Source organism: Aptenodytes patagonicus, chromosome 5, assembly GCF_965638725.1.
Source record: "Aptenodytes patagonicus chromosome 5, bAptPat1.pri.cur, whole genome shotgun sequence".
Classification (NCBI taxonomy): Eukaryota; Metazoa; Chordata; class Aves; order Sphenisciformes; family Spheniscidae; genus Aptenodytes; species Aptenodytes patagonicus.
This window is the reverse complement of record NC_134953.1, coordinates 66,867,559-66,881,381: the sequence shown is the minus strand read 5'-3', so window position 1 is coordinate 66,881,381 and position 13,823 is coordinate 66,867,559. Positions and strand designations below refer to the sequence as shown.

Below are 13,823 nucleotides of genomic sequence, written 5' to 3'. Positions count from 1 at the left end.
GAGGGAGGGAGGGAAGGGGTGGGGGAGCTGTCAACCGGGGTGCCGGGGTGGGAATGGATGGAGATGAGGGTGAAACCTTGGGAGGCAGGAATATGTGATGAAGACCTCGCGGGGAGGAAGCCCGGGGTATGCCTATTTTCTCCTTCAAGCTTGTGTGCACTAAAAGCCTAAGGAACTGCATGTAAAGGAGCGATATTCCCAAAGGCCGGCTTCCCACGCCCGGTGGGATGGTTGTTACACACTCTCGCTCAGCCAGGCTCTTCTTTTTTTCTTCCCTAAAAGCCCCGATCGCGCTCGGTCTGTGCAGTTTTCCCGGGTGGCAGTGCACAGGCCAGCAGCCGGGGTTGGGGGGGGCGGGGGGGGGGCGGTGAACACACCCGAGCTGTGCCGGGGCCGTTCGGCGCAGCCCACCGGCTGGCTGGGTACAGGCGGGGGAACGCGGGGCAGGTAGCCGGCCAGGTCCCGCTCAGCCGGCGGTGCCTGGCATGCTGCCCTCCCTCCGCAGGCTGCAGCTCTGCCGCCGGCACAGGCTGACAGCTCTCTTCCTCCCTTCTCGGTCCACATCCCTGCTGGCGCCCGCGGCCTCCGGCGGGGTGCGAGCCGGTGCCGGCAGCGGGGAAGCAGAGCAGGCAGCAGCTTTGAGCCCATTTTGCGGGCAAGCGGTGCATTTCCCGAGGCCCCCGCGGGATGCTTCCCTCCCAACAAGCGCCGTCGTGATTTGGCAGCCGCTCAGACTCCGGACCTGCCTCTCCGCCCTGCATTGGCTGAACGCGGCTGGTGCCCGCCGGGGCGCCCGGGCGGCGACACCGGCCTCTGCCTGAGCCAGGCGGCAGCGGCAGGCGGCCAGTGGCTGCCTTCGCCAGGGGGGATGAAGCTCTCCTGGCCGGTCGTGGATGTCTCCCGGGTGCTGCACTTGGCTGCCGTCTTCTGCCTGACCTGCGTGCTGCTGAAGGCCATCCAGCTGTACCACCGGCGGCGGGAGCTGCTCAGGGCGCTGGCCGACTTCCCCGGCCACCCGACCCACTGGCTCTTCGGCCACGTCCACGAGGTAGGGCGAGAGCCGGGTCTGCGCTGCCGAGGGGGGGGGGGGGGGAGGAGGGAGTGCGGGGAGCCGTTTCCCCACGTGGGGGGAATGATGCTCGTGGGAGTCATACCCGCGGTCGAGGAGAATTGCTTCTCCCAGCCCCAAGGGTAAGGGAAAGATGGGCATCCTTTTTCTCAGCCATACAAACTGCTTCCTCTGCTTGTGATGCCTAGAGAACAGCAAACTCAGGCTGCTGCAAAATGCACGGAGGAAAGAGGTGGTAGCTGGCTCGCAAGTAAAGAAAGCGGTAATACAACGTGGCGTGGGCAAGGTCGTCCCGGAGTGTAACGCGGCATTGGTGCTGGAGGCAGCAGAGCCGCGCTGCTCCGTCCCGGGGCAGGCTCCGCTGTCACCTCTCTGCTCCTGTGAAAGTCAGGGCACGGCCGCTGCAGCTGCCCCTGCGATGCTGAGCAGATGCAGGCTGCTCTCAGCGTCCGGAGGCACCTTCTCTCCCTCGCCAGCTTGCATCGGCTTCCCGGCCAGGTGAGCCAGACAGGGCATTGATCATGTTGAGTCACGTTTAAGCCACAAAACACATCCCAGGTACAGCATCCAGCACAGGGTCCACGGACCTTTTTAAGGTTGCATTAAAGCCATGACTAACTAAACCGCAATACATCGTGGCGTGGATGACTATTCCCCGAGATATGGGCTTGCCTACACAGATCAGCGTGGCTGCCTTGGCAAACAGATTTGCACCACTCGTCGGCAGCTTCGTGAGGAGTAACTGAGCTGCGTGATGTGAAAGGTTTTTCCGTACATGCTAAAGGCTGCTTCAAATCGCCCTGGCCTCTCCTGGGCTCTGCTGATGCCCTGCTGTGGCCAAATCTGTGGCACATTAAAGAACTGGCACCCTGAAAAATAGCTGGGAAATCTGGAGGGGACCTCCTAGGGTTTGTCTCTGTGCCGTGGCAGCCCCAGTTTGCTGCACTGGATGGGACAGGCAGTCTTTTGGCAATGTAAGCATGAAGATGGGCCAGTTCAGGGCTTTGTTGCGCTGCCAGTTAGACTTTAAAACCGCAATTAAATAAAGTATGTTCTCCTGTTTGTCAGTTGTGACTATTTATCCTGGAATGGGATTTAACCATTTGTGCCAATCACTCGCTCCCATCGTGGCTAGGTTGTTCACAGCTCGACTTTCACCTCAGAAAGTATTTTTTTTAAGAATTCCTGTTTTGCAAATTTAATCATTTGCTAATTAAATGCTGCTGAATTCCCCATAGTCCAGCAGTTCATTGAGCCAGTGAGGAAACTGGCAATGCTCTCTACACATGCTGAATGCAAAGTTTACACGCACCTCAGAGAAGGACCTGAGAGCGGTATTCAGGGAGAGCACTGACATTTCCTATTCTGTTGATTTAAAGTGATTAGCTGCCAGTTTCGATTCAGGTCAGTTTAGTATCTCAAATATATTTGTCATGCTTTGGGTGGGTCTCCTGGGAATACATCATTTTGTTTTGAAGCATTTTTAGGTATTAATCTCTGCTTATCCAAATCACTCGGTAGAAATTACATTAAAATATCAGGAGAGGTTGTGTAGAGCTGTTCAGTCTCACTGCAGCAGCACGACTTAGTTAAAAGCCGGAGTGCCAGCCCCGAGCTGGCCAAACCGACTTCCTGAGGCCACAGTTGGTGGGAAGCAGAGGAGAGCAGGGAGCTGCCCCACGGGCGCAGGGGGGCTGTCAGTCCCTCGGCAGCCCTTTGCCTGCATCTGCCCAGTGCGGGTGGCTGGTGGAGGGGAACCAGCCTGGTTTTGATTGAGCACAAAGCAGCTTCGTGCTCAGATTTCAGCTCCTGTGTTTTCCTTTTCATTTGCTATCTGTGTGTAGTCATTAAAAGCGCCTCTTCCCAGATGCTTTTAATGTTGGATCTGTTTCAAAACTTGCATTTCTGCGTGATTAGGCTTTTACCTTTCTTCCTTAGACCCGAGAGGGGATTATACTTTTCTTTTCAAGCCCCCAAGAGAGGAAGAAGTAGAAATGACGGTCTTTCATCCAGAGCCTGGTAGCTGGAGCCCTGGTTAAGAAGCAGGAGCTTTCCATTCCTGTTCCTCCACAGCCCGCAGGACTTTACACCCTCTGCCCCCAGGAGTGCTCAGCACAGCTGGTGGAGGTTGCTCACCTTGGGGGTAATCTCTTTTCTCAAATAAACCCATCCCACCCCCTGCCAGCACAGGGGTGGTTCTTGATAGCACAAGCCGAGGGAGGATAGCACAAACATATCAAAGGGACTTTCACGTGTTCAAGTATCACTCGGCAAAAGGCACCGTTCCAAGCCCTGCTTCTGCTGGCATTGCCGAAGGGGTGGGCACTGGGGAAGGCTGCCCCTTTTACCCCAAAACTTGATCCCTGAAACCAGAGAAATTGATGGTTCTCTTTAATAAGTCCAAAATCTTGAACTTGAGCAAGAGAAGTTGAATGATAACTTTCTATCATAAATGATAACTGGATGTAGTTTGTCATTCTGCCAACTGCGGGAGACACACGGGACGTGCTGCAGGGACCCCCCCAGCTGGCGGGGAAGGGGGCTCAGCCTTGGTGCAGAGAGCCTGGCTGTGCCCCTACACAGCCTGTGCAGTCCCCTGGCAGACGCCCCGTGGCTCCTGAGCATTCTCTCCAAGACAGGCCTGACATGGGTGATTATTTGAGTACAAGCCATCTGCCACGTTGAGAAACACTAGCCAAACTAAAAGCTGAGCTGAGCTAACTCAGCACCAAAGCGAGAGCAAATATTCACTTGACTCAGTCAATAAGATGACTTTGTGGCTGATTTCTACACAGGTATGCAGATGTAATTGAACTTCAAGCTTGAAGCTATGTCAGCCCTAGCTCACCAAAACCCTTTCCCCTGCATATTGTGGCAGAGTAGTTTCTGTTCAAAGAAAAGGGAATTCTTACACGTTTTGTCTCTGTGATCTTTTTTTCTCTGCCTGTGACTTTGGATCCTTCCACCAATCTTTCCACTTGTTCTTTTGCTATTGCCTGTTTAATATGCAACAACACTGGCTATGAAAGCAATAAAACGGTGATCACTTTTGAAGAGTGAACCCACCAGTGTCGCTGATACGAATGCCGGTGCTCACGTTACTCCTCAGCGTGCAGCTTCCAAGGACCAGAGGTGCACCTTTCTGGGAGCACCAGCTCTTCATCACCTATTAAATTCAATTCCTGGAAATCAATGAAATCTTAATCTGATGTTATTAACCAGCATCCCCTCCTCTGTACACTCTGTCGGTGACTGTGGACTCATTCTGTTGAATTTTTCCTGGACACTGGCCTTCTCCACCTAAATGGCTGGAGGAAGCTGTGGCCCAGGTTTCCCAGTCAGGAGGCATCGTTGCACCAGGGCAGACACAGCAGCAATGCCGTTGGCTGCTGTAAAAGTGCTGCTGTATTTTCTCATGACTGCAGGGTGCTAATTGCTCAGCGATGTGCAAATGAGAACATATTTGCACTCCATAAAATGCAGATGCTGTCTGGAGCAAATCTGAGTCTTCTTTGGGGTGGCCGTGGAAAAAGAGCAGATAACATACATGCACTGATAGGCACCACCGCTGTCCCTAAGGATGTTCTCCATGATTAGGATCAATTGATAAGGAAGAATTATTTTATATGAGGTTTAAAAGTAACAAGCATCTCTACTTCTGATGCTCTGCAAACCCAGAGGGACAACACCTTGTTTGCCATTACCTGGTTTTGTGATACAGAAAGACCTTGAGCTTTTTAAGACAGTGGTTTGGGAGATTATTTTTTTTTTTCCTCTGAATCTAAGTATTCTTTGTCTTTTTACTTCCCCACAACTACAGTTTCTCAAGGAAGAAGAGGTGCTGGACAAGGTGGAGATCTGGGCACAGAAGTACCTATACGCTCACCCTATCTGGTTCGGAAGCTTCTCAGCATTCCTGGTTGTCACCGATCCCGACTATGCCAAGGCTGTGTTGGCCAGGGGAGGTGAGAAAATGATGCCTTCAGCTGTGGAGCAACAACCATAGCCTGCAGATTTCCCATGCCAACCTAAAAATTCACAGCAAGGCAGGGTTTCGCAGAGAGGTTGTCTTGCAGAAATCATCTAAAGGCATGGAGAGCTACCCCTCCTTCATTCCATGCCCTCGGTGCTTCAGGCACAGGGCTGCGGGGGTGACAGGGGCCCCTCCAAATCTGGCAAAACAAACTTCCTCAAGTGCTCCTTGAAAAGTTATCTTCTCGGTGCCTGACCCCAGCAAGGAGAAGACAGCTGGAAGCTTTTTTCTCAGCTTAGACCCCTGGCTCTTACTGCAGAGTCGTATCTTTAGTGCATCAAGAGAGAAAGGTGCTAAACAGTGCTGGGAGGGTTAATCATTTATCGCACAGACTTTGGACTACCAATATTCTTGTTTATTCCAGTCTGGGCATCTGCTTTTATACCTGTTTCTCGCAGCTGGGCCAAACAGTGTTGTTTTGTTGTGAAATACTGTTGAATTCTGCAGGGATGCCACCAATTCTGCTTCATACCCAACCAAAAGTGAGAGCCCAGAGGGAGCTTTAAGGTGCAAACCAGTAGATTGGTGCTAGTGAAACATTTACCATTTTCTTTTCTCTTTCTTGATGATTTTTTTTACAGATCCCAAGGATAACATCAGCTATAAACACCTTGTCCCATGGATCGGTATGTATTCCCAGGGCTTTGCCTACCATTAATGATTCTGAAGTTAGTCAAGAACATGCTATAAATAAACAGCATTGTGCTTGTTCCTTGATGCAGATATAGCTAAAAGCTTCCTGAAATTATTACGTTTATTGAAAAAGGTACTAAATAATGCTATTTTTTGTGATTCGAGGAAAGGAAGTTCGGATGTAGTCATACGTACAAATGAGAACCACTTACACATTCATAGTTAGCAAAGGGCGGTGATGGGAGAAGCTCCGATTCAGTGGAGGGCCAGTGAAAAATGCATCTGCTGATCTGAACTTCTCAGCTCCAGCAGTGCTGGTGTTTCTTTTCGGAGGCAGCACTGTGTGGTTTCAGTGAGCAGAGCTCATTGAGCAGGCTCTCGTAGCAGCTCAGACAGCAGATTTAATCATGCTCCTTGCAGACGGAGGCTGTGTCCGCAGGCAGGTGAAAGCAGCCTGCTTGTGCCCAGCAAAACATGCCTTGCCTGTGTTTCCCCAGGGAATGGGTTGCTGATCCTACATGGGCCAAAATGGCACCAACATCGAAAACTCCTGACACCGGGGTTTCATTACGACGTCTTGAAACCGTACGTGGCCCTGATGGCAGAGTCTACTAACGTGATGCTGGTAGGATTCTTATCTGATGTGCCTCTCTCTGCCCTGTTTTCTTTTCCTGGATCCTGACTGGTTAGGACGTAAATGCTGGAGCAGGGTTTTCTTGCAGTGTCTTTACTCACAACCTGGTAAGTGTAAGGACAGGCTGTGGCGGTTGAGGTTTCTGAGCCACCACAAATCCCTGCCCGTGGGCTGGAAGGAACGAGCAGGTTGAGCCTGCCTGCGGGGACTATATCTCTGGTACTGCTTCGGGCTCTGTGGCTAAGATTTGAGGATTAATGTTACTGCCGTCCCCAAACTGTGCATAATCTCAATCCCAACGCAACTTCTTATAAGGCATTTTTGTAAATGAAAAACTGAAGTAAATAAAGGTTCATAATAAATCCCAAAAATACAAAGGTTGGAGCAGAGCTACACTGTGACCTAAGGTTAAAGGGTATCATTTGATGTCAACATACCCATGACTGGATTGCAATCCTTGCCTTGCCTAATACATGGTGAAATTGCACTGTTCTTCCATCCATCGGTGCTGGGCACGATGGAAACCAGTATGAATTACAGGTGAGGGGCACCAGGCTTTGTGCACGTGGACCGTCAGGAGTCTGGGTGCCAGATCTATTCCTTATCTTTTACCTCCCTCCATCCAACCTCCCCAGCAGCTCCACAGGGATCCTGGCTGTCCTCCATCCCACTGGCCCAGAGAACAGCCAGGAGCTGGCGGCTGGAGAGCCAGGAGAGCTTTTGCAATGCAGACAAGTGCCTGGCAGTTTATAATTCCTTGCAGACATTGCAAAGTGCCTATTGTGGGAGCCCGTGCCACCAGGTGGCAATCTTTGTATGTGCTAAGGACATAATTATGTCCATATAAGCCCTGTTCCCTAGCCTGGTTTCATGCTGTGGGAGCTCAGATGTGACTGTGCTCCTCCATCTTCTCCCTTTCTCAGCTTTTGAGTCCACTGGTTCCTTACAGCCACGAAGGGACAGAGGATTCAACATCATTTCATGTCTGCCAGGCAAGAGAGAAACTATTTATAGTCTCTCTAGGGATCCCTTATGGGAAGAGTTGAGCAAGAGCTCCTATATTATATGCTGGAAAAACACAGTGGAAGAGAGATCGTGAGATGGAAGCTTGCATCTTAGACGTTAAAGACACCAAAGTCATACGTGCTTGTAAGAGAGAGACAGAAAACACAGACTCAGTGAAGCTCAATGCCAACATACGCTGCTGCTCTTGTGTGGGAAACACACTGTACCCTAAGACTTTGGTAACGTGCCCCCTCACCCAGCAATGCACCCATCCTGGGCTTCTCTGGGGTGCCTTTGCCCCAGGGTAGGGTGTACCAGGGCTCACTGCTGCCAGGATCTGAGAGTAGCAGCTGCCTGAGGCAAATCTTTTATTAACCATCCTGCTTTTGGCTTCTGGGATTTTGATGGCAACTAAGAGATCCTCTTCTGTTTCTCTGGGATGTATCCCTAGCTGAGCACTCATTTAACCAGAGGGTGACTGCAGATCATGCAGAACTGTCCCTTGCCTTCTCATTTCTGTCTCCTTTGCACCCTAGAATAAATGGGAAAAGCTGATCACAGACGGGAAACCGGTGGAGCTCTTTGAGCACGTCAGCTTGATGACTCTCGATAGCATCATGAAATGTGCCTTCAGTTGTCACAGCAACTGCCAGACCAACAGGTCAGTGCTGGCTGCCCCAAACCCTGGCAGAAAGTTTGCAACTCTGAAAGGAAGTGGGCAAATTGCTTGTCGTGATGGTCCCAAATTTACAAACTTCCACCATTCTCCTCTCCCCAGGAAAAACACCTACATCCAGGCTGTCTATGACCTATGCCACATGGTGCACCAGCGCCTCCGCATCTTCCCCTACCACAACGACATCATTTACTGGCTCAGCCCCCACGGATATCGGTTCAGAAAGGTCTGCCAGCTCGCTCACGACCACACAGGTATTCCCTGCCTTCATCCTCTCCAAAGCTTTCAAGCAGGGTGGGTGATGGCTGACCAGAGGCAGTCGAGTTACCTCCTTGCCCATGCAGTGATTCTGTCCAGAGGCTCAGAGCCAGGATCCAAGCAGGGCATTGGCTTGCAGCAGTGGTCTGATCTAGGCATGAAGCAAGGGGGTCTCACAGCTCCTGGGTTATTAAACTGGACTAACGGAGGAATTCCCCTCTGGGAACGCTCCTGTTAAATGACCAGAGACTGGTGAGACAAGGAATGGGCACTGCAGGCAACACCAAAGCAAGGAATGACTGTCCTTTCCAGGCCAGGCGTGGTTTTAATGCAGGAGGGGTGGGTAAAATAGGCTGAGGAGTCTGTGGTGGACAAAGAAGTTTGCAGAAAAGGATGGTAATGTGCACAGCATTTGCTGCTGAAGAAGCCAAACTGCCTGGGATGCAGAAGCACCCGTCAAATGCATCATGAACTGAGGGGTGGTCACCCCCTTGGGTGAGCTTTGCATTGGCAGGACAATTCTGCAGCTCAGCATCTCCTGCACCTGCTAAACCTTTAACTATTTCTTCCCCAGACAAGGTGATCCACGAGCGAAAGGAATCCCTTAAAGATGAACGGGAATTTGAAAAGATCCAGAAGAAGAGACATTTGGACTTCTTGGATATTCTGCTGTGTGCCAAAGTGAGTGGCAAGGAGTGACGTTGGTAGCCTCTGTTGGGGAATACAACACGCAGAAGGATTTCATAGTCTTGCTGGTTTAATATGGGGGGGATAAAGGGATTTATAAGCAAAGGAAAAGAGGCCCTGAATTCAGTCTAAACAGAGATTGATTTTGTTTATACGTATTCCAGGGGCATCACCACCCCCCTTTGCAATAGCTGAAAGAATATAATGTCCCCTCCTGGGTTATTATATTTTTTATATATATGGGCCACTGTAATAAATACATATATTTTTTATATATATATATATGGGCCACCGAAAGTGTCTCTGGGCTGTTAGGATGAGAACGGAGCTGGACTGTCCGATGAGGACCTGCGTGCCGAGGTGGACACGTTCATGTTTGAAGGCCACGATACGACAGCCAGCGGGATCTCCTGGCTATTGTACTGCCTGGCATCTCACCCCGAGCACCAGGCACGGTGCCGGGAGGAGATCCGAGGGATCCTGGGGGACCGGGAGAAGCTTCAGTGGTAAGGTTGCACGTTTCCTCAGCTGGTAACTTTTTTTCCCCATCACCGGTATTTCTAAGAGAGCAATGTTTTCAAGGCTCGAAAGCTGGAGTGCTAAAGGACTGATTTGTAAGGTTGCTGCGTGCATGGGGACTTCATAGGATGGAGCAGATACTGCATCCTTCAACTAAATCTGCCTCCCTGCCCTTCAGGGCTTCAGGGCTCCTATTGCCAGGGCGGACATGAGAAAAAAACATCCGAGACCAGGAGGACATGCTGGATGCCGTGCCAAGACCTGGGCCACCAACATTGCCTGTTGCTCTCTCCTGTTTTCTTGCCACAGGACATTGTAGTTGCGGCTTTTCGCCTTTCACTGTCACTTTGCACTTGAGCTTGTTCAGAGGTTGTTAAGGTTGTTCAGAGGTGTCTTGGGGTCCCCAGCTTGCAGCAGCCCGTGGTTGGATGTTGTAGGTCCCTCCGTACACCCCATCTGTTGCAAGGGGGTCTGCCCAGGGGGCTGATGGCTGTGGGGCAAGGGGCCTCCTGGCACAGGGCAACGGAGGGAGTGTGTGGCTCAGCCTGCCTTTGTCCCGGTAGGGAGGACCTGGGTAAGATGACTTACAGCACCATGTGCATCAGGGAGAGCCTTCGCCTTTACCCACCGGTGCCCGGCGTGTCCCGGCAACTCAACAAACCCATCACCTTCCCTGATGGACGCACCTTGCCAGAAGGTCTGTAAATCCCATTCCCCTTCACAAAATTGTGCTCTTGGACATCTCACTGCCTGCCACAGAGCAAAGGCAACAGCCCTGCCTCTGTGACCTTGTCCTCGTCGGCACAGACGTTCAGATAGGACTGTGCAGATGTTGGCATCCCGTTGATAGACTGAGGCCTGGGCTGTACAGCGGCATCCCCGTGACATCTTTCCTGCCACCACTGCTATAGGGCAGATGTGCCTGTGCCCAAAGCCCCTTCTCTTCCTGGCCAAGCATGAGCCCATGGTTCACCCATTTTGGCAAACTGCAGGTGCAGGGGGATGGGGACTGGTCCCATCCTGACTTGCAGAGCGGGAATTGCCCCTGCTTTCCTTCTCTGATTTAGCACACAAGCGGGCAGTGTCAGTGGGGGGACAATGTGCCTGTGGTGCCTGCACCTTCCTCATTTCCACTGTTTGGCTGCTTACAACTAAACAAATGGAAAATGTTTTGTTTGCTCTGAAGCCAATGACAAAACCCTCATTGGTTTCCAGTTGACAGATAAGACCGTGATGATTTAGACAGACCTTCGTGTGAGCGGGCTGCAACTTCTCCTTTAGTTTCTTTGTCACTGAGCCCTTTTCTCCTCCTTAATTGCTTTACAGGCAGCATCGCTGCGATAAGCGTTTATCTCATTCACAGAAACCCTGCGGTATGGAAAGACCCTTTGGTAAGTTTTCTTTTGCCCTTCTAATAATTTTTCCCCTTTATGCTGTGCCTCTTCAAATGCCCTCTTCACCTGTTAGCAGGAGAGCAGAGCCCCCCCTTGCTGCTGAGCATCTTTGGCCATGGGAATCACGGTGAGACATGACCGCCTTGTGTTAGTCTCAGCCAGCTGTGGCACAGGGCGGTCAGACAGCAGTGTTAGGGCTGGGTGCTGCCCAAACAGTAAGACAAAGTGCTCCAAAGAATGTGTTGTATTAACAGGCAAAAAGATGATTTTTTGCTCAGCCTACAGGTGGAGAATTGAGTCCCGGCTCCCCAGTTTTCATCATATCTATGTCTGGTTTGTCTTGGCAACACCATTGCAAGGCTCAGTGGAAGGCAAGGGAGTCTGGTGTATGAGTTGCAGTCCATCTCAAAATGAATTCTCTCTCCCATGGGGTGTTCAGAAATTATGGGGTGTCGCGTTTCTGAAGATACCGGTCAGTACTCTGTTCCTTAAATAATTGCTTTTTCTTGCTGCATATTCTTCATTTCCAGGTCTTTGACCCTTTGCGTTTTTCCCCGGAGAACATTTCTGGCAGACACTCTCACGCCTTTCTGCCTTTTTCTGCTGGAACAAGGTAAAGTGTATTGAATGCTGAAGGAGTAGTGGGGAGAGAAAACATCCATCCCTGGAAACTGCTCAGCCCAAGAAGCGTGTGCTGCTGTTATAATTGCTATCGGGGAAGCACTCTCAGAATGCTTTCAGAGACTGTCACCTGAAGTCCTGGCCCTGCAGCGTTAAATAGTTCACGAGCATATAACAAGCATTTGTGCCGCAGAGGGGTTCTGATACCAGCAGGCGAAACATGAAGGAAACATCACCGGGCTCCTCTTGGGGACAGGGAATGGGGTCCCAAAGCTGCTGAGTATCCTGCTGGCATCATGCGGGGAGCCTGCAGCAACCTGGGCTCACCTGCTCTCCTCTCCTTGATGCAGAGACCCCATCCCACCCCCTCATCCTTTGATTTCCCCCTTGTCCACTCCCCCCAATCCTTCCCTTCACCCTGTGCTCACCCCAACAAGGCAAACACGTTGCAAACCCTCATGCTTGGAGACCTGCCACCTCTGCTCTGCTGGCCTCCCCTTTGGCTTCCCCATTTCCCCTCCCTCTCTGTGCTCATTGAACACACATCCAGGAGCTCCTCTCCCCCGATGCTGCCCCGGATTTCCCCTGCTCAGCCCATGCCCCTGCTTTTGCCACCCGAAATGCTGCCTGGGGCCCCCAGAGCTGCAGAGGGGAAGGGTTGTGTGCTGATGTGAGAGGGCTGTGATCCATCCGCGGGGGATTATCTGTGCCCAGCACTGAGACTGGGTGGCTGAGCTGCTCTGTTTTACCCCAGGAACTGCATCGGGCAGCAGTTTGCCATGAATGAGATGAAGGTGGCACTGGCCCTGACCTTGCTCCGCTTCGAGCTCTCGCCCGATCCCACCAAGCCTCCCTGCAAAATACCTCAGATCATCCTTCGCTCCAAGAACGGGATTCACCTGCATGTAAAGAAAATCCGCTGATGCTGGAAAACATCCTGCCTCCGCTGGAGGGAGGGACCAAGCAGATGAGGGGACAATGTTTCCCTGGGGCAAAAGGTGCAGGGCAGGATTTGGGGATGAGGATTCCTGATTTATGTGCTTCTCCCACCAACTGAAAGCCTGTTTTGTCCTGGGCCCAGGTAGCCTGGATCTCGGAGCAGCCAGGCATGGCCATGCCTCTTTGCTGGCTTTCCCCTCGTCCCACTGTGGAGTCCAACCGAAGCTGCTGTGAGGGCTGTCTTCCCACTGCAAGGGGCCTGAGAACATCTGTAGGTCCCACCAGCTTCCTCCTTACCAAATCCTGCCTTCGCCCTCATGTTCTGGCCAAATCCATGACCGTTCCCAGCCCTGCTCCTTCGTCAACACCTTCCTCAGTGCCTAGAGGTCAGCCCTCCTCTCCTGCAGCAGGGACAGCCCGTGGCAGACCTCTGTCTTTCTTCTCACACTCAATAAGTCTCTGTTTTGTTGAAAGCACTGATTCCAGTTTGGGTTCTGAAATTCTGCCTGAACTGCAAAATATTCTGTAATTTTTGTGTTAATAAACCAATAATTATTCCTGTAACAGCAGCTGCGTCAGTTTTTATTGCTGATTCTTGCCCACTTCGTCACAAATAAGGTGTAAAACCCCTTTAGAAATGGGAGATGGAGAGAAAACCCATGAGCAGCAAGAGACAGCCCTGGGGGTGTCCAGCCGGGCCCCTGCCCGCGGGTCTTCTGCCGCAGCCAATGCAGCATCTCCTTCCATGCGCAACCCCTTAACAGGGGTCCAATGTGCAATCTTCATTTAAAGGTGCAAGGGAGGAGTTCTGAGAGTTAGAAAGGGTTTTTTTTCTCTTTTTTTTTTTTTTTATTTTCCTAAGCTGATAAAGTTATGAGAGTTGTATGCTTGAGGTACACCAGAGGACACTAGCGAGCTCTCCTCTGCCTCTGCAGGAATCATTATCAGGGTAGAAAGTGTCAAATTGGGAAATCCCAAATGCTGCTGTTGCAATTAGCGTCACGGTGATGTCAACTGCAGTTCCAGCATTGTGAGCAGGCTACTGTGCAGTAGGACAGCGTCTGACTTCATACAGCTCTTATCTGCAGGGATAAGGCAGATGGAAAGCAGCAGGGGAAACAGGAGGACCTTTTTGTGGGATACGCTGTGCTACACTACCAACACCATGAGCCCAATCACTGGTGAGCCCCATTAACAGAAGGCTATATCAAACATAAGGTTTTGTCCAATTTTAATTTTAAATACATGAAGGGTGCCCATAATAAATAATAGAGATAATACAAATAACTTGTGTCATCTCTCACTCTAAGCATATTATCAACCCACTGCAAATGTCACACCTCAGAACAGCTGTA

The 13,823-nt window shown here is 51.2% G+C and overlaps 1 protein-coding gene across 1 annotated transcript; it reads left to right on the top strand.

Moving 5' to 3' along the window:
- The first annotated feature begins 457 nt into the window (after positions 1-457).
- On the top strand, positions 458-13,032 carry LOC143161338 (cytochrome P450 4B1-like). Its single transcript, XM_076340259.1, has 12 exons — positions 458-1,048; positions 4,890-5,034; positions 5,684-5,728; positions 6,233-6,360; positions 7,911-8,035; positions 8,153-8,304; positions 8,883-8,989; positions 9,311-9,501; positions 10,078-10,211; positions 10,841-10,905; positions 11,439-11,521; positions 12,284-13,032. The coding sequence occupies exons 1-12, from the start codon at positions 869-871 to the stop codon at positions 12,450-12,452; spliced, it is 1,524 nt and encodes a 507-aa protein (XP_076196374.1). The 5' UTR covers positions 458-868; the 3' UTR covers positions 12,453-13,032.
- The last annotated feature ends 791 nt before the right edge of the window (positions 13,033-13,823 follow it).